This window comes from Schistocerca nitens, chromosome 5 (genome assembly GCF_023898315.1).
Source record: "Schistocerca nitens isolate TAMUIC-IGC-003100 chromosome 5, iqSchNite1.1, whole genome shotgun sequence".
In the NCBI taxonomy this organism is placed as follows: Eukaryota; Metazoa; Arthropoda; class Insecta; order Orthoptera; family Acrididae; genus Schistocerca; species Schistocerca nitens.
In genome coordinates this window covers 687,966,155-687,987,634 of record NC_064618.1, presented here as the reverse complement: position 1 = coordinate 687,987,634, position 21,480 = coordinate 687,966,155, and the positions used below count along the sequence as shown (strand labels likewise).

The window sequence follows — 21,480 nt, the reverse complement described above, 5'->3', positions numbered from 1 at the left end:
GTTTTCCTCTGACAATGGGATGAGTGTCTGTCTTGTCAATATTTCAACTTAATGAGAGTAAATGCAGACTCAAAAACAAAATGCTCCATTATTCCTTTTCTATCTGCTCCACGTGTCACTTGAACCAAATCTAATCCATAAAGTGTATAAATTTGTTAATATCTTTGAAAAATAGGATATTTTATATAAATTTCAGATTCATTTACAGAACAGGGTGTAATGGGTAACATCTACATAATACTCCACAGGCCACCTAACAGTGTGTGGTAACACTAACTGATCCCTCCTTCCCCGTTCCACTCGCAAATGGCATGTGAGAAGAATGACTGTCGGTAAGCCTCTTTATTAGCTCTAATTTTCTGAAGTTTCTCATCATGGTCTTTTGCGAGATGTATGTGCGAGGAAGTCATAAACTGTCAGCTCTTCCTGAAAAGTGCTCTCTCAAAATTTCAATAGGAAACCTGTCCATGATGCACAACCCCTTTCTTATAGCATCTGCCACTGGAGTTTGTCAAGTATCTCTGTAATGCTCTCGCATCGACTAATGATCCTGCGACAAAACATGCCACTCTTCATTGTATTTTCTGTGCATCTTGTCAGTCCTACTTAGTAAGGACCCCAGACAGATATAGTATACTCAATAATTGGTTGAACAAGCATCTTGTGTACCACTTTCTTCATGGATGAGTTACATTTCCTTAATATTCTTCCCATGCACTTCAGCCTGCTACCCGCTTTTCCCACTATCTGCTTTTCATTTGATTTGATTTGTTGATCCATCTTCAAGCATTTTCCATGCAACTGATATCATTTTACATACATCATATAGCTACATAGTAAGTCATACATTTATGTGGTCATTCCACTTAAGATCACTTTGGATAGTTACTCCTAGATACTTTATGGTAGATACTGTTTCCAGCAATTTGTCATAAATAGTGTATTTGTGTAATAGTGGATTTCTTTCCTATGTACGTGCAACATGTTACATTTGTTTACGTTTAGGGTCAACTGCCAGAGCCTGCAGCATTCATCAACCCTCTGCACGTCATTCTGCACATTGATACTATCTGCTGGAATCGTTACTTTCTTATAGACAACTGCATCATCTGTGAAAAGTCTTAAGGAGCTTCTTCTTATGCTTTCTACTGGATCATTTACATACACTGTATGCAGTAACTGTCCTATCTCACTTCCTTGGGGTAATAGCGTAGAAGGTACCTGTCAACCTGTGTAATTTGGTTCCTGGAAGAGTTAACTGTGACAATACAAAAGGCACATAGAATGTCCACCGGGAAGCAAGTGAATGTTACTCTTGTTTCCTGAAGGCATTATTTTTGGTAGTAGTTAGCAATGACTTAGCAAGTGTACAATCTCTTTGGTGGGTAGCGCACAAAGGAAATTTTAAGACAGCTACTTTTGTTGAGTTGTTGGCCATTGCAGGATTACCTGCAGGGTTATGGTTAAAATTAGATGTTGACAGTTTTGAGTATTTCTAGTATATGAAACTGATCACATTGGAAAAATATAGTCTTGTGCCAGAATGAGTACTGTTGATTTCATACTACTTTTAATAATCCTCTCTTGATAAAGATTTTCTCTACTTCCCCTATCTGGTACACTGTACAAGTTCAATTACCGGTAGCTACTCAATATTCAATATTGACAGTTGAGTCATCTCATAAAAGGTAATGACATAAAGACAATAATACGTACTGTGAAATCTAAGGAAAAAATGCAAAAGCTATAAATTTTCTTTGCTGGACACACAATGAAAACTCAGGGGAATGAACCGGCCTTTATGAAGTGAATTGAAGGGTCATGTGACAGTATTTTTCAACCAAAGGGTCACTGACAACCAATACTGATACAAAATACAACTACCAAAACAATACAAACAGACTTCACTACCAGGAAACATCGGTTGATCAAGTGTTCCACTCAATAAATCATGACAAAGTGATCTGGTAAAAAATAAAATAAGACTCATACATTTCTGTATCTCTAGATTTCACAATTATTGTGCGTGTTTATTTAAAAACAACTGAAACAGCATTTTCCTCTACCAGGTACAAACAATACTGTAATTTTATCTATAACCACAAAAATTATTTATTGCAGACACTACAATAATTCCTTCCTGACTAGTTTTGGTGATCAGACAGGTACAATAGAGTGGGGACTATCAGACAGTCTACCTTGGCCAAAGTGACATTTCGTATTGAAATAACATTTTTCGGAGGTTTCCTGTGGTAAGAGCTGGAAAAGCAAGGTACTAACAAGGGAACCTCCCCATCGCACCCCCCTCAGATTTAGTTATAAGTTGGCACAGTGGATAGGCCTTGAAAAACTGAACACAGATCAATCTAGAAAACAGGAAGAAGTTGTGTGGGAAAAAAAAAGCAACATATACAAACTGAGTAGTCCATGCGCAACATAAGCAACATCAAGGATAATCTCAGATCAGGAGTGCCGTGGTCCTGTGGTTAGCGTGAGCACCTGCGGAACAAGAGGTCCTTGGTTCAAGTCTTCCCCTAAGTGAAAATTCTGATTTCTTTATTTTCGCAAAGTTATGATCTGTCCGTTCGTTCATTGACGTCTCTGTTCACTGTAATAAGTTTAGTGTCTGTGTTTTGTGACTGCACCGCAAAACCGTGCGATTAGTAGACAAAAGGACGGGCCTCTCCAATGGGAACCGAAAACATTTGATCGCAAGGTCATAGCCAACCGATTCCTCCACAGGAAAACACGTCTGATATATTCTATATGACACTGGTGATGGAATGTGCTTCACATGACAGGAATATGTTGTCGACCCACCTAACTTGTACACTTGGCGAATGGGTAAAAAGATTCTTCTACCTTGCCCGATTTAGGTTTTCTTGTGGATGTGATAATCACTCCCAAAAAAGTGATGAAAACATAAGAGTTTGTCACAAACTGCAACAAATGAATGCAACAGTTTCACAGTCGCACAGTTTTCCCTGTGCTCTGTCAAAACATATGTTTTTAACGTTTTCAAATTTTTCCGTGTGTAGACCATCAAATCCTCCATATGTCCAAGCAAATGTGAACATGTCCTGGAATTCTGGAGAGTGAAGTTAATTATGTGTGAGTGCGTGAACTTTGATAATTAACTATATATGACGGTAGTATCTGTTCCCGAAAGAACAGTTACCGTCAATGACCATGCAGCTTTGCTAGAAATGAAATGATAATTAAATAGACACCCTAGCTGCAAGCAGGCATTGATACACTTCATTGGGGACATGTTGAAAATGTGTGCCCCGACCGGGACTCGAACCCGGGATCTCCTGCTTACATGGCAGACGCTCTATCCATCTGAGCCACCACGGGCACAGAGGATAGTGCGTCTGCAGGGAGTTATCCCTTGCACGCTCCCCGTGAGATCCACATTCCCAACATGTCCACAACACTACATTCGTACGGGACTTGGTAGATTAATCTGCCACGAGTACTGAGTATGATGGGCAAACATCTATTAGGCGCACTACGAATGTAGTGTTGTGGACATGTTGGGAATGTGGATCTCTCGGGGAGCGGCAAGGGATAACTCCCTGCAGACGCACTATCCTCTGTGCCCGCGGTGGCTCAGATGGATAGAGCGTCTGCCATGTAAGCAGGAGATCCCGGGTTCGAGTCCCGGTCGGGGCACACATTTTCAACATGTCCCCAATGAAGTGTATCAACGCCTGCTTGCAGCTAGGGTGTCTATTTAATTATCATTTCATTTCTAGCAAAGCTGCATGGTCATTGACGGTAACTGTTCTTTCGGGAACAGATACTACCGTCACATATAGTTAAAAATATGGGTTCCCGGCCTTTGACCTTCTTGTGCGAACGCACACGCTATGCCCGAACTCGTATGGGACTTGGTAGATTAATCTGCCACGAGTACTGAGTATGATGGGCAAACATCTATTAGGCGCACTACGAATGTAGTGTTGTGGACATGTTGGGAATGTGGATCTCACGGGGAGCGTGCAAGGGATAACTCCCTGCAGACGCACTATCCTCTGTGCCCGCGGTGGCTCAGATGGATAGAGCATCTGCCATGTAAGCAGGAGATCCCGGGTTCGAGTCCCGGTCGGGGCACACATTTTCAACATGTTCCCAACGAAGTGTATCAACGCCTGCTTGCAGCTAGGGTGTCTATTTAATTATCATTTCACTTTGATAATTGTCTGAAAACAAAAAATTAAACTTTTCACTCGAGGTTAGAATTGAACCAGGGACCTCTCGTTCCACAGGTGCTCACGCTAGCCACGGGACCACAGCGCTCCTGAGTTCACTTTATCCTTGATGTTGTCTATGCTGCGCATGGGCTACTCAGTTTGTATATTTTGCTTATTTTTTTCATAGTTCCACACAACTTCCTCCTGTTTTCTCGATTGATCTGTGTTCAGTTTTTCAAGGCCTATCCACTGTGCCAACTTATAACTAAATCTGAGGGGGGTGCGATGGGGAGGTTCCCTTGTAAGTAAGATAGTATCACAAAATACAAACAAAATTTAATTTTTTCAGAAATAAAAAGACAAAAGGTCTGTAAATCAGTCAACTTGGTTACTACTTATGATGGAAATTTAATCAGTCAACTTGGTTACTACTTACGATGGAAATCTTTTTGTCATTTCATCACACCATACTAGAAAGCCCAGAGTTATCATCAGTGCAGCTATGATTGTCATAATACACAATATTGTACTTGTAACAACATCCACAAATGCTGATACAAATGAGCTGTAAAGAGACAGACAAACAAAACATTAGTTTTTAAAACTAACAGTTACTGCGCGCGCGCGCCCACACACACACACACACACACACACACACACACACACACACACACACACACAAAATGTCCTTGTAGAAATAGAGTAGTAGTAGTAGTAGTAGTAGTAGTAGTAGTAGTAGTAGTTGTTGTTGTTGTTGTGGTCTTCAGTCCTGAGACTCGTTTGATGCAGCTCCCATGCAACCCTATCCTGTGCAGGTTTCTTCATCTCCCAGTACCTACTGCAACCTACATCATTCTGAATCTGCTTAGTGTATTCATCTCTTGGTCTCCCTCTACGATTTTTACCCTCCACACTGTCCTCCAATACTAAATTGGTGATCCCTTGATGCCTCAGAACATGTCCTACCAACCGATCCCTTCTTCTAGTTAAGTTGTCCCACAAACTTCTCTTCTCCCCAGTCCTATTCAATACCTCCCCATTAGTTACGTGATCTACCCACCTTATCTTCAGCATTCTTCTGTAGCACCACATTTCGAAAGCTTCTATTCTCTTCTTGTCCAAACTATTTATCGTCCATATTTCACTTCCATACATGGCTTCACTCCATACAAATACTTTCAGAAATGACTTCCTGACACTTAAATCTATACTCGATGTTAACAAATTTCTCTTCTTCAGAAACGCTTTCCTTCCCATTGCCAGTCTACATTTTATATCCTCTCTACTTCGATCATCATCAGTTATTTTGCTCCCCAAATAGCAAAACTCCTTTACTACTTTAAGTGTCTCGTTCCCTAATCTAATTCCCACAGCATCACCCGACTTAATTCGACTACAATCCATTATCCTCGTTTTGCTTCTGTTGATATTCATCTTATATCCTCCTTTCAAGACACTGTCCATTCCATTCAACTGCTCTTCGAGGTCCTTTACTGTCTCTGACAGAATTACAATGTCATCGGCGAACCTCAAAGTTTTTATTTCTTCTCCATGGATTTTAATACCTACTCCGAATTTTTCTTTTGTTTCCTTTACTGCTTGCTCAATATACAGATTGAATAACATTGGGGAGAGACTACAACCCTGTCTCACTCCCTTCCCAACCACTGCTTCCCTTTCATGTCCCTCGACTCCTATAACTGCAATCTGGTTTCTGTACAAATTGTACATAGTCTTTCGATCCCTGTATTTTAACCCTGCCACCTTCAGATTTCGAAAGAGAGTATGTATTCCAGTCAACATTGTCAAAAGCTTTCTCTAAGTCTACAAATGCTAGAAACGTAGGTTTGCCTTTCCTTAATCTTTCTTCTAAGATAAGTCTTAAGGTCAGTATTGCCTCACGTGTTCCAGTATTTCTACGGAATCCAAACTGATCTTCCCCGAGGTTGGCTTCTACTAGTTTTTCCATTCGTCTGAAGAGAATTCGTGTTAGTATTTTGCAGCTGTGGCTTATTAAACTGATTGTTCGGTAATTTTCGCATCTGTCAACACCTGCTTTCTTTGGGATTGGAATTATTATATTCTTCTTGAAGTCTGAGGGTATGTCGCCCGTTTCATACATCTTGCTCACCAGATGGTAGAGTTTTGTCAGGACTGGCTCTCCCAAGGCCGTCAGTAGTTCCAATGGAATGTTGTCTACTCCGGGGGCCTTGTTTCGACTCAGGTCTTTCAGTGCTCTGCCAAACTCTTCACGCAGTATCATATCTCCCATTTCATGTTTATCTACATCCTCTTCCATTTCTATAATATTGTCCTCAAGTACATCGCCCTTGTATAGACCCTCTATATACTCCATCCACCTTTCTGCTTTCCCTTCTTTGCTCAGAACTGGGTTTCCATCTGAACTTTTGAAGTCCATATAAGTTGCTCTCTTTTCTCCAAAGGTCTCTCTAATTTTCCTGTAGGCAGTATCTATCTTACCCCTAGTGAGATAATCCTCTACATCCTTACATTTGTCCTCTAGCCATCCCTGCTTAGCCATTTTGCACTTCCTGTCGATCTCATTTTTGAGACGTTTGTATTCCTTTTTGCCTGCTTCATTTATTGCATTTTTATATTTTCTCCTTTCATCAATTAAATTCAATATTTCTTCTGTTACCCAAGGATTTCTACTAGCCCTCGTCTTTTTACCTATTTGATCCTCTGCTGCCTTCACTACTTCATCCCTCAAAGCTACCCATACTACTTCTACTGTATTTCTTTCCCCCATTCCTGTCAATTGTTCCCTTATGCTCTCCCTTAATCTCTGTACAACCTCTGGTTCTTTCAGTTTATCCAGGTCCCATCTCCTTAAATTCCCACCTTTTTGCAGTTTCTTCAGTTTTATTCTACAGGTCATAACCAATAGATTGTGGTCAGAGTCCACATCTGCCCCTGGAAATGTCTTACAATTTAAAACCTGGTTCCTAAATCTCTGTCTTACCATTATATAATCTATCTGATACCTTTTAGTATCTCCAGGGTTCTTCCATGTATACAACCTTCTTTCATGATTCTTAAACCAAGTGTTAGCTATGATTAAGTTGTGCTCTGTGCAAAATTCTACAAGGCGGCTTCCTCTTTCATTTCTTAGCTCCAATCCATAATCACCTACTACATTTCCTTCTCTCCCTTTTCCTACACTCGAATTCCAGTCACCCATGACTATTAAATTTTCGTCACCCTTCACTATCTTAATAATTTCTTTTATTTCATCATACATTTCTTCAATTTCTTCGTCATCTGCAGAGCTAGTTGGCATATAAACTTGTACTACTGTAGTAGGTGTGGGCTTCGTATCTATCTTGGCCACAATAATGCGTTCACTATGCTGTTTGTAGTAGCTTACCCGCATTCCAATTTTCCTATTCATTATTAAACCTACTCCTGCATTACCCCTATTTGATTTTGTATTTATAACCCTGTAGTCACCTGACCAGAAGTCTTGTTCCTCCTGCCACCGAACTTCACTAATTCCCACTATATCTAACCTTAACCTATCCATTTCCCTTTTTAAATTTTCTAACGTACCTGTCCGATTAAGGGATCTGACATTCCACGCTCCGATCCGTAGAACGCCAGTTTTCTTTCTCCTGATAACGACATCCTCTTGAGTAGTCCCCGCCCGGAGATCCGAATGGGGGACTATTTTACCTCCAGAATATTTTACCCAAGAGGACGCCATCATCATTTAATCATACAGTAAACCTGCATGCCCTCGGGAAAAATTACGGCCGTAGTTTCCCCTTGCTTTCAGCCATTCACAGTACCAGCACAGCACACGGCCGTTTTGGTTATTGTTACAAGGCCAGATCAGTCAATCATCCAGACTGTTGACCTTGCAACTACTGAGAAGGCTGCTGCCCCTCTTCAGGAACCACACGTTTGCCTGGCCTCTCAACAGATACCCCTCCATTGTGGTTGTACCTACGGTACGGCTATCTGTATCGCTGAGGCACGCAAGCCTCCCCACCAACGGCAAGGTCCATGGTTCATGGGGGGAGAAATAGAGTATGGGACACAAAACTGTCAAAACTACTGTCCAAGTGTAAAAATGGCACAGTTTCCACAACATACGATGAGGTATATGAAGATGGCACCTGTTTGTTCCGACATGTCTGAAAGAACAGATACCATTGATGATCTTGCAGCTCTTTAAGAATGAAATTACAATGAAATCCAGACCTTTAGCTACTTAAAGGCATTAATAAATATCAACGGGGACAGTTGAAAATGTGCGCCTCAACCAGGACTCGAACCCAGGATCTCCTGCTTACCTGGCAGATGCTCTATCCGACTGAACCACTGAGGACACAGAGGATTGTGCGACTGCAGGAACTTATTTCTGGCATGCTCCCCGTGAGACCCACATTTCCAACTTACTGTCCACACACTACATTTGTAGTGCCTGCCTACTATATTCATTCGGACACATCCGAAAGAATAGATACCGTCTTCCTACAGATAAAGCTTAGCAGCCAATGATCTTCTCCAGTACAAATGCACTCACATTGGCTCAACTCCTATGGGAATTGGTAGATTGACTGCCGCGAATAATGAATTAGTGGGCAGGGGCACTACAAATGTAGTGTGTGGACAATAAGTTGGAAGTGTGGGTCTCACGGGAAGCATGGTAGAGATAAGTCCCTACAGTCACACTATCTTATGTGTCCTTGGTGGCTCAGTCTGATAAGAGTGTCTGCCATGCAAGCAGGAGATCCCGGGTTCGAGTCCCGGTCGAAGCACACATTTTCAACTGTCCTCGTTGAAATTTATCAATGCCCATAAGCAGCTAAAGGTCTGGATTTCATTGTAATTTCATTAAGCTGAGGTAAGTTAGTGATACAAATATCATAAGTGATAATGAGAACAAAAAAAAGGTTAAATAAACTGTTTTCTGTTCCATAAAGTTCATAAATGTAAATAGTACACAGAGTGATAAAAATGACATATATAGCTATTACATGTATTTGATCACTGGAATGAAATCAAAACAAATGTGCCATAGGGAAACTTCGTTGTAATCAGTTTCACTTTTTAAAAAAAATGTGGTTTCTATAGATGCAAATTCCAAGAAGTTTCAACTGTAGTGATTTCAATAGCCCAACCACTATAAACTTGTTGGAAATTAAAGTTATGGTTCCACTTGGGCTGTAAGAGTTGTCAAATAAATAAAACTTATTTCTATAATGGCACAATTAGTCTGTTTCACCCATACAGGCCATTACCAAGAAGTGGCCACATCATCATTTCACAATTATGGAAACAACACAGCACTTGCACCACCTTCTTATTAAAGCTGCCAAATATGTCAACTTTTATTCTCATTTATCAGGTCTCCTGAATCATACCAAAGAGAACTAGCTGTCAAACAGATACCTGACTTAACTTAAGATTTAAATATGGCAATTCCTTGCACTATTTTCTCCCATATCATACTCTTCCTTTATACCTTAATAACTGTACAGGGTGACAATTATTAAACTATATGAAAAAAAAAAACTTAAATTAATCACAAACTATGGCATGCACACACTTTATTCAACATGTAAACATTGCTACATATTTGGATTTAGGTTACAACACATTTGATATGCCTGCCATCATTGGTGGTGATGTGGCGCAGACAAACAGTGAAATTCTGTGTGACCTGCTGAAGTGTTGGAACATCAATGCTGTTGAGGACTTCCTGAATGGCTATTTTCAGCTCAGCAATGTTTTTGGGTTTATTGCTGTACACCTTGTCTTTAATATAGCCTCACAAAAAGGAATTGCATATGTTCAGATTGGAGAATATGGCAGCCAATCAACGCCCATGCCAGTGGCCCTGGGTACCCCAGAGCCAGAGTGCGGTCCCCAAAGTGCTCCTCCAGGACATCAAACACTTTCCTGCTTTGACGGGGTTGAGCTCCTTCTTGCATGAACCACATCTTGTCGAAATCAGGGTCACTTTGGATAATGGGGATGAAATCTTCTTGCAAAACCTTCATGTACCTTTTGGTATTCACCATGCCATCAAGGAATATCCCACAAATTATTCCGTGACTGGACATTGCACACCACACTGTCACCCGTTGTGGGAGAAGAGACTTCTCGATTGCAAAATGCTGATTCTCAGCCCCCAAATGTGCCAATTTTGCTTACCGGTTGACACACCCAAATGAAAGTGGGCTTTGTCACTAAACCAAACAATACAGTGCATACTAATTCCCATCATGCCCTGCAGCCAACCGTGCAGTTTGAACATCACAACGCAAACCATTCAGAAGTTATGATTTATTTTACTTTATTTCATATAGTTCAATAACTGTCACCCTGTACATACTGTTTTTCCCACTTTTCTTGGTCAAAATAATTATACTTTTTTACTTGGCTCCCTTCAGATTCACTTCACTTTCACTGCTTAATCTCTGTAGTAATGCACATATTATAGCTATCCTTTTCTCTACTAACTTTGATCATTTTTTTTTCTTTACAAAACTATGCAAGTTTGCTTGTATTTGTGTTAAGCTAATGTGTGACGGGTATCAAAGTCAATGAATAACATGGAAACAGCCTGAGATCTAAGTAGCATTGAGAGCAAATATTTGTTCATATTTATTCAACAACCATTGGTGATAACAAGATGTTACTTTATATTTTACATTAAAATTAAATGTTTGGTTTAGGATATCATACTATTATAGAATTCTTCTATGTCATGAGCACAGTGGTCGATTAGTAGGTTCTCTACATACCTTTCAAAGGAATTGTATGGTTGGTCTCTCACTGCCAGGGGTAGTTTACTACAGAGCTGTCTGCTAGTATATTTGAAAATATCATGGGACTGACTTAATCTAGTATATTTTGAAGTCTCTATTATATTTCTATTCCTTGTTCCATAATTGTGGACAGAATTTTTGCAAGTTAAGGTCTTTGGCATTTTGTTTTTAATTGAAAAAAAGGAAGATTCGTGGTCAACGTCCAATTTCGCAATGAGGTCATTACAGACTGAGCGCGAGCTTGGACTGGGGAAGGAAATCGGCCATGCCTTTTCAAAAGAACCATCCCGACAGTTGCCTTTAAAGATTTAGGGAAATCACAGAAAATCTATATCTAAATGGCCGGGCGTGGTTTGACTCACGTCAAACTGAATGCAAGTCCAGTGTGCTAACCACTGTGCCATGTCACTTCGCATTTTATTGAGAAGAGACACGCTTTAATATAAAGTGCAGGTACAGTTAATACAATCAAATATATAAAAACAAGTAATAGATCACAGATAAATATTCACAACATCCTGAAAAATAACTTCCAGTAGAAAACTAAAACACGACAAGAATAACCTGTCACCACATCAGAGTAACAGAAAACCCAAGACTATCAATCCCATCGAAACAAGTAACAGAAGAGGAGCATATATAGGATGTAAAAGAGCTGAAAGGAAGTAAGTCTGCTGGCCATGATGTAATGACAAACTATCTAATCAAGCAGGTGACGTTATTGGACAATGTTATTCTGAGAGACTGTTTTTCCGTATCAGCTTCAATTAATCAATGTAATGTCTGTGTGCAAAAAAGAAAATAATAACTACTCTAATAATTATAGACCAATATCTACTATCAGGTTTTTGGAAAATATTGGGTCATTCCATGTCAATTCAAGCAATTTGAGAAAATGTTCCAGCTGATAGTGTCAGATTTGACTGAAATTTGGCACGCCAATGCTACCAAGTGTGGAACACTCATGTACAAAATTTTAAGTTCCCCTGTCAATTAGTTCCAGAATTATGGCTTGTGAAAAAAGGTGGCGTGACCTGGAAATTGCAACCCACATCTGGCAATATATCTTCAGACCCAACTTCAGGTCTTAATAACTTTGGAACTATTCCACACAGTCCAGTGAAATTTTTACAACCCAGTAACATCCATTTAGAGAACACACTCTACGAATCAAAACACCAACAACTTATTTCTGAGGGAAAATAAAAAATTCCAAAATGTGATTAAATTTTTTGTGGTAAGCTTAATGTGGCCTAAACACACACAGAACTCATCTTGCCCATATCAGTCACACAAACAGAGTTACATGCACACGAAAATACAAAAATTTGAAAAATTACCTGAAAAACACGGATTTTCTAAGTGTGGTAGCACAAAAGGGAGAAGTGATATCCAAGCCAAATTTCAAACACTGCATAAGTAGACCATAATATAATATGTGGCAAAATTTCAACTTGTTATTGCAAGGTATTTGTGTACAATAAAAGTTGACAGAGATGTATTTGGTTACGTTTCTTTTAACACGATTTAGCAAGTGATAGTGATGATGCAGACAGCTTGTTTCAGATAAAGCTGCAGCAATTGTTGGGAACCATTACGCAACAGAAAGTTAAACAATGGTAGTTTCCAGGAACAGAATGAGTCATTGTTAGGCAGGAACAACAAAGGAAACAAGCAACAATTACAGGTTACTCATGTTTTTAAGATTCTAGTTCAGACTGGTCAGTACTGTTGTGGAAAGTCAGTATGGAGGCAGAAGAGTGTACTAGTGGTGATTTTGTTCAAACAACTTGCAGTATTGGTAGAGCACAAGCATCTGAATGTCATAAAATAACATATGGAACAAAATGTGGCATTCGCTTTGTACTGTATGATCTGGATGAATCGGACCAAGATTTGTTGCTATGGAGATCCGGGATAAACCCTTTGGGCAAAAGAAGTACAGTTCCAGGAAACTTTAGAGTTTGTTATCATCATATGAAAGTGTTTCTGAATAAGTCTTCTTTCCTACACAGAAGTTATTTTGATCCATTTTGGAGTCATAAGAAGACAGTGAAGTGCAGCCTCAAAGAACTTGATATAAAATCAGTATTGAAAGTGAATCAGTGCATGGGACTTAACATGAAACCAGGGCAAAAGCTATGTTCCAGGTGTGTTACACTGCTAAAAAATGAAGAATATTCTGATAATTTACATGACAGTGATGAAGAGTATCAGCCACCTACAACCACAGCGGACGAGCAATTAAATACTTCAGTGACTGCTCTTGGTTTGTCTCCCATGAAGACACACAAAGTTGGGAAAAGAGACAGGCCCAGCTATGGTAAAAGAAAACTACAAGAAGCTCAAATAGAATTAAAACACAAACTAGCTGCCACACTAATGGTGGAAGAGGAAGAACTATCTGCTCCAAAGGAACAGAAATCATGCCAGAAATGCTCTGATTTGGACAAAATTGTGCATGATTTGAAAGAAAAATGTGCCATTTCCACATGCCAGAAAAAAGTAGCTATTCTTACCCTTGCACCTTCCAGCTGGTCTATTGACTACTGCAAAGGAATTCAATGTTTCTACATATATGGTAAAGCAAGCTAGGAAAATAAAAGCTACCCAAGGAGTGCTTCCACAACTTCAGCAGGTTCAGGGCGAGAAATTGAGTTCAGAAATAAAGGTGCTAGTGTTGGAGTTTTATGAAAATAATGACTACAGCCAAATAATGCCTGGAAAAAAATGACTATGTAACGGTGAAAATGGGAAATGTACGTGTACAGATGCAAAAAAGACTGTTGCTATTCAACATATCAGAACTATATGTACAATTCAAGGAAAAGTATCCCAATACCAAAGTAGGTTTATCACCTTTTTTCAATCTTTGGCTTAAATGGGTTGTGCCTGTAAGTGCAAGGGGCACACACAATGTTTGTGTATGTGAGACCCATCAAAATGCTAAGCCGATGTTTGCTGCTATAAAGGATTCTGGTCTGATGTGATTCTTGAGTTTCTCCTGGCATATTTGATAGTCAAAATATCCACGGGTGAACTGCCGGTCTACAGTGTCCAATGGGCCCGTTGGACACTGTAGACCGGCAGTTCATCCGTGGATATTTTGATTCTGTTCTGGATTACAAAGGTGCAATGAAGCTGTAGTGTGTGACATCAGTTCCTACCACTGCATGATACACAGGTGTGAAAAGTGTCCTGGTAATCCAAATCTTACAGAACACATGAACAACAAACTGTATGGTGAACTCCTTATGGATGACGATGAACTTGTTTCTTATAAACAATGGACACACATGGATCGCACAAGTCTTGAAACAAAGCGAAGTACATCAGTAAACACTTCCGGGCTAAGTTGCCATGGTCGATCTGTAGAACTTCTTCTCCCTGACGTTTCGTTCTCAACTACGGAGAACATCTTCCGAGGTGAGTCAACGAATATCAATGGGACAACAGTCAAGCAACTCTGCAGCCATTTGCAATTTACTATAGAGGTGAATCGGGTGATGTGTCTGTCATGAAGCTCTGCATTTTTAGAGACTGTTTAATTCACGATGCCATTGCAGTTCATGTCTACATTCGCACTGTCATGGCATATGTAAAAAACAAGCTGCCTCACATACATTTTGCAAAATATTTCAGAGATGGGGCAGCTAGTCAGTACAAAAATTGTAAAAATATCAAAAATTTATGCATGCATTATCATGATTTTCAGATTCACGCAGATTGGAATTTTTTCGCAACAAGTCATGGTAAAAATGTGTGTGATGGTATTGGTGTTACCATTAAGCACATGGCATCACAAGCTAGTTTGCAGCACCCTACAGAAGGTCACATCTAACACCTCTTCAATTATTTACCTGGTTACAGAAAAATATCGCTGGCATACAATCATTCTATGTTTCGAAAGATGAGGTGAAATCAGTCGAAGAGTTGCTAAAAAGCAGACCAGAACACATTAAAACTATTGCAGGTGCAAGGAGCCATCATCCCTTCTCTCCAGCGGACTCTGACAATGAGCAGATGAGCAGACTGTCTGGTTATAACTATAGGTTCATGCACAACATGTGTCTTCACAGTGTGTCTGACTCAGGATTCAGAAGCAAAAGTAGCAACATAGAACCAGGTTGCTATGTTATTGCTGTTTATGATGACCAATGGTACTTAGGATGTGTTGCAGAGTGCTGTGAAACAGAAGGTTATGTATTTGTGAACTTCATGGCACCAGCAGGACCAGCAAGATCATTTCATTGGCCAAGTTTGGCAGACAGGTGTTGGATGCCTTTTGAGCATATTCTTACGACAGTTCCAGGTCCTACCACAGTCTCAGGAAGACAGTACAATTTGCCACTCAATGTACAGAGTACAGTAGCTAAAGTGTGGGAGAACTTCTGTTCGAAGCACAATCAACTGGTTTTTAGCAGTTAAGGTGCAGTAAACATTAATGATAGGTTGTGTTAATTTGTCTATATGTTGTTACTTAGTGATTAAACAGTTGTGGGAGAGGATAAGAAGAGGCAGAACAGTTTACGAAATGGTTTTACAAAACTGTTGTGGAACAATGGCCACATCACCAAATACATCTGTCAACTTCCATTGTACACAAATGTCTTGCAATAACATGCTGAAATTTTGTGGTATGTATCATTATGGTCTACTTATGCAGTGTGTGAAATTTGGCTTGGATACCACTTGTCCCTTTTGTGCTACCACACTTCAAAAATCCATGTTTTCCAGGTAATTTTTCAAATTTTTGTATTTTCGTGTGCATATAACTCAGTTTTTGTGACTGATATGGGCATGATGAGTTTTGTGTGTGTTTAGGCCACATTAAGCTTACCACAAAAAAATTTATACACTTTTTGAGTGAATTAAATTTGGCATAGAGGGCACCTACAATATGTACCTTTTAACGTATTACATTTTTCTAATCACATTTTGGAATTTTTTATTTTCCCTCAGAAATACGTTGTTGGTGTTTTGATTTGGTGTTTTGATTCATAGAATGTGTTCTCTAAATGGATGTTACTGGGTTGTAAAAATTTCACTGGACTGTGTGGAATAGTTCCAAAGTTATTAAGACCTGAAGTTGAGTCTGAAGATAGATTGCCAGAAGCGGGTTGCAATTTCTGGGTCACACCACCTTCTTTTACGAGTCATAATTCTGGAACTAATTGGCAGGGGAAACTAATACTTTGTACATGAGTGTTCCACACGTGGTAGAATTAGTGTACTGAATTTCAGTCAAATCTGAGACTATGAGCTGGAGCCCCTGGTTGAACTGACATGGAATGACCCTATTAGAAATGATCATCCTCAACAGGCTAATTGGGTCTTAGAAAACAATGTAATAACTCCACCACAACATGGACACCAAAAAGGGAAATCAAAAGACAACAATTGAAGGTTTAACTGGATTGACTGAGCAGGCTTTGGATAAAAAAACACAGTATCTGAAGTTTTCCTCAAATTATCCAAGGCATTTGAATAATTTATCACATAGTCTTGCTGAAGAAACTAGGGATGATGGTATTTGTTGGTATGTAGCGGTCTGAATCTGTATCTCAAAACAATGGCAGATAAAATTTAGGTTAACTGAATCCTCTGATACTGCTCTGTCAACTCTGAACCAAAATGTCACATTTCAGTCTGAACTAGACCTCAGGTTGCCCTACAAATCACACTGTCACCACAACCTATACACCAAAAAGTAATTTAGATGCAAAACGAAGGCTGCCAATGTACTGTTGTTCTCTCTTTTATTGTGCACACATGACATCACATGACGTAATATCATTCATGTGCCATAATACCATCATCTCACAAGTCAAAGCCTTCAGTCTGGTATCTGTAGACTCTACTGATCTTCATATATGATCACATTTTTTTAAATTCTATAGTAATTATCAGACCTTACTATGAATTTGTGCTGGAAAATAATGTTTTATACATACTTATCTATATACTGTGTTGGCTATCATACATATAGCCAAACCTGGAAGCAAGATTACTTTGCTGGCATATGTACAAAATGTAATTTACATGACCAAGAGCACCACACTTTCATTTATATATATTTTATAGTTTCATTAATGCCCCATCTAAATAATGTACATTTGTCAGCTGCTTTGAAAACATCTCTATGAGCCTATTCTTTGCTGATCAAATTGTGTAGTTATTTGAGACTATTTTCACATCAGACTCTTTCAGAAGAAGATTATTCTTGATTTTCTGAAACTGTTTCAGAAAATACTGAAGCACGTAATCCAGAAATCTAAGCAACTTTATTATGAGAAAATGATAATTACATCAGGCAACAAAATAAAAATTTTATTGAATTTAGTGAAGACAGAGACAGGTGTGGCCAAAAGCAAAGAGCAATAGATAGCTCTAAACATAAATGAGGCACTGATAACAAGTGCATGTAGTGTTGCAAACCTCTTACACAAGTACTTTGTTTCTGTTACTGACAGATTGGGGATATCAGGTTCAGTAAACAGGGCAATGGAGTTGAGACCAGTCTTTATAAATAACGTTAGTAAAACAGAAGTGACACTCACCTCTCCCAGAGAAGCAGAATCCATCATAAAATCCTTAAAATCTAATAAGTATTCTAGTGTTTATGATAACACGTCAATAAAATTAATCAAAGATTGCTTATGTGAGTTGAGTTCTACCTTAAGTTATTTGTGTAATCAATCTCTTATCAGCAGAACATTTCCAGCCTGTCTAAAACATGCTGAAGTCGAGCATTTTTACAGGATGGGGGATAACGAGATACCATCAAACTATCGACCAATTTCACTTTTGCTGGCTTTTTTCAAAAATATTTGAAAAGGTTGTGTTCAAGTGACTCCTTAAGCATGTGACTGCATATAATATATTGTCCAAATCACAGTTTGGTTTCCCTAAGGGTTCCAATACAGAGAAAACTATGTACATGTACAGTGAGAATATATTTAATTCATTAGATAACAAATTAGAGGCTGCTAGCATTTTCTGTGACCTGTTAAAAGCCTCTGACCCTGTGAATCACAGCATTCTCTTAAGTAAATTAGAATGTTATGGTATCACCGGCAGTGCTGCAAAATGGTTTGAGTCTTACCTAACAGTAAGCAGTCACACTTCTGATTGTGAATTAAATACATGTGGTGTTCCTCAAGGTTCCACCTTGAGGCCATTGCTTTTTCTTCAGTGCATTGGTGACCTCTTGTCTGTTACATTTCCAAGTGCTAAGTTTGATTTGTTCACAGATGATACAAACATTGCAATAAGTAACAAGTCAAATACAGATTTAGAAATGGTTGCTCATCAAATTTTCACTGTTGTTAAGGAATGGTTTGAATCTAATTCACTATCATTAAACTTTGTAAAGATCCACTATATGCAGATTGAAGAGGTTGACAGTAATAAATTCCTGGAATTACATCATGCTAATAAACTCATTTGGACAGGGCATGCCACAGAACTGCTGAAGTGCATAGACAAGTCTGTACTTTCAGTGAAAATGATGTCGAATGTAGGGGATAAAATAAATAAATAAGTAAATAAAAATAAAAAATGCATACTTTGCTTACTTTCATTCTATTATGTCATGTGGGATCATATTGCGGCGTAACTCATCAAACCGAGTAAACGTTTTTAGTGCGCAACAGCTTGTAATAGGAATCATTTGTTGTGTAAATTCACAAATATCATTTAGAAACCTGTTCAAGGAACTTGGTATTCTCAACACTGCTCCTCAGTAAATTTATTCTTCAACGAAATTTGTTGCAAGTTATATATCTCATTTCCAACCAATAGCTCAATATATAGGCTAGTATTGATACTAGGAATAAGAACAATCTACATGAGGACCTAAAGTCACTTACCTTGGCCCAAAGAGGGGACCAATATTCAGGAACACACATTTTCAATAAATTGGCAGCAATCATTAAAAACTTGGTTTTAGATAATGTACAGTTTAAACAGAGTTTGAAAGTTTACAATGGGCCACTCAGGTGCAGATGTTGGCAACACCTATGCACGTATGATTAACAGCAAATGTGTAATTACTTTTGACAATAAAAACAGGTAATTATCTTAACTCATCCACCTCCCCAGCCCCATTTTTTAATTTTAAATCATATGAAACATTGGGAAGTACGGAAGCGTCCGATCCCGCCCGTCTGCTTTGACCCATGACGTCACAAATATGGCGGAAACAAAAACAAACACACACACTTTCCACAAGAAGCCTAATGACACTAACGGGTCAAGCGCGGGACATGGGGTGTTTTGGGTGGGGGGGGGGGCAAACTAAATATAAACAAATTCAGACGCCTTGCGTAACTACAACGTGTAAGTGAAGACAGCCATGCATGAATACCCACCCACCTCCCAACGGGTCGTAAGCCCTGCAACCCATAGAAGATAAAGATGCTTCAGTAGCTGATTAGTGTTTTTTTGATAGAACGAACAGATCAGAAAGATAAATATAATAAACTAAAACAGAAATTAGAGGAAACATAATTAAAATAAGTAATAAGTGTTTTTAAATTTTAAAAAATCTCACGAGATAGAATGAACAGATCAGAAAAGTAAATAAAATGAGATAAAACAGAACTGGAGACAGCCACACTCAAACCAAACTCCGCGCCGTCATGACGTCACACACGACAACACCCCTACGTCACGGGTCATAGCCGACGCGTGGGATCGGACGCTTCTGTCGACCCAAACATTGATTCACAACTTAACTGGTTCACCATCTTAAGGTTTCCCTGGGGGCTCTTCATAGTTTTACCAACTTTTTGATAGCCAGTTCCCCCTACTCTACTGAGGAATGTCTTAACACGGACTGTTAAACCAGCTTAATAAAAATGTCTTAGATTTCAGTTCTGACAGCACTTAGTTACAACAAACATTATTTTATGAATGATATATTTATTAAAATAGCATAACTATGTTTCATTCCGGCACTGTAGTAATTCTGTAAATATTAGCAGCTTCAGATCACTGTAGTGTAATCACCTATTTTGACAATCTCCTGGCAAGAGATCAGGGTAGTGTTGTTATATTCAAATGTTTTATGTTTTTTATGTTACACTTTCTGACTTGTTCCACGCCCACAAGAATTATGTCGTTTTTGAGTCTATGGAAGGAAAATTGAATCGAATATAATCTAATCTAGGGTGCCCTACAACGGGCAATTGTAATTTCCTTCCGCAAATAAAATGAGCAGTTTCTGCATAGTGACACTGGCATCTATGAAAATTAATGAACTATTTTCCCTATTTCTTCATTTTGTGTTTAACTACTTCCTCATTATTTGATCAACTGTAATGATCAAGTTCTTAGTGTTCTTTACCTCTTACTCAAGTGGTACAAGTGTGAGCCTCACGTGTATATTGGCAGTATAATAAACGTTAAATTTCGTACAGCTTACCTGTCGATTCCCTTGTACATGAACATCGACAGCCGATAAATCTGAATAGCTGAAATCACAAACAGCGTCACACCAACGAAAATGCCGTAATTACAATATGCCTGCGAGGCCCAATCTACACTGAACTGTCCGTCGTCCTCTTGCCAAATCCCAGTGGAAAACAACAGGCAATGCCCTCTAAACAAATCAAAAACAAAAAAATAGTATATTTCCTTTTACATGGATATTCCAACGGGAAAAGACAAATGCAATACGTACCTAAATTCATCCTGGTGCATGCTCAACGGCACAGTCATACACACTGACAGTATTAAAGCGATTACATAGCCAGCAATCTGACTAAGTAATGTGAGATTTGACAATGCCATGGCAAAATAAAGAGGCTACCAATGGTGTGTTCTTCACTGTATCATTCAAATAAGGCCTCTGTGTTCAATAATGCTAAAGATGAAGTATCCAACAAGCGCCAAGTTATTAAACAGAGACTGGGGTATTCTCAGAAATCAGCACGCAATGAAAGCAATTGAGATTCATTGCCGCAATATCCTACATCACGCAACAACTGTCATTCGGTTTGTTTTTGTTTACAACTCAATCAGTGCCTTTTGCTTGCATTGCTGCACGAGTGCAAGGTGTACCAACATTTGACATTAACACTCCCCGTCGTGTAGGCTTAAGTCCAAAACTACCTTAACGTTTCTGTGGCTCAAATATAGCAACAATTTTTAAACTGTATAAATCTGCCTCAGAATCTTCTACTGAGCAATCGTGATTTTAAACAGTTTAGGTGTTTATACCGGCGCATTACAAAAATATGAAGTCCAGCGATACACCTCATTATAAACATCTCTCCTGAAGGCGTCATTTTTGATACGTTTTGTTGTGTTACAGTGGCAAAAGTGCGATGTCAGTCACTACGTTTACTTGTGACACATCTTCCAAAGACGAATTTCGGAACCCGTTTTTCGCTCTTGCGTTTAATACATGTGAAGGCCTGAAGCGGATTTCCTATTCCAGCTAAATATGGAGCCCGAAAAACAGCAGTCACAGTTTTTTG

The 21,480-nt window shown here is 39.0% G+C and overlaps 1 protein-coding gene and 2 non-coding genes across 3 annotated transcripts in view; 2 read left to right on the top strand and 1 right to left on the bottom strand.

Annotated features, from left to right (window-relative positions):
* Window positions 1-21,063, bottom strand: part of LOC126259437 (transmembrane protein 179) — a 54,964-nt gene extending 33,901 nt beyond the window's left edge. Inside the window, exons 1-3 of the mRNA XM_049956252.1 lie at window positions 20,682-21,063; window positions 20,424-20,600; window positions 4,633-4,761 (exon numbers count right to left, since the gene is read on the bottom strand). Coding sequence (XP_049812209.1) covers window positions 4,633-4,761; window positions 20,424-20,600; window positions 20,682-20,791 — 416 coding nt within the window. The 5' untranslated portion in view covers window positions 20,792-21,063. The remainder of the gene's footprint in view (window positions 1-4,632; window positions 4,762-20,423; window positions 20,601-20,681) is intronic.
* Window positions 3,601-3,675, top strand: Trnat-ugu (transfer RNA threonine (anticodon UGU)). Its single transcript has one exon. It is a non-coding gene; the product is annotated as a tRNA-Thr (tRNA).
* Trnat-ugu (transfer RNA threonine (anticodon UGU)) lies at window positions 4,042-4,116 on the top strand. Its single transcript has one exon. It is a non-coding gene; the product is annotated as a tRNA-Thr (tRNA).
* Window positions 21,064-21,480: the final 417 nt, after the last annotated feature.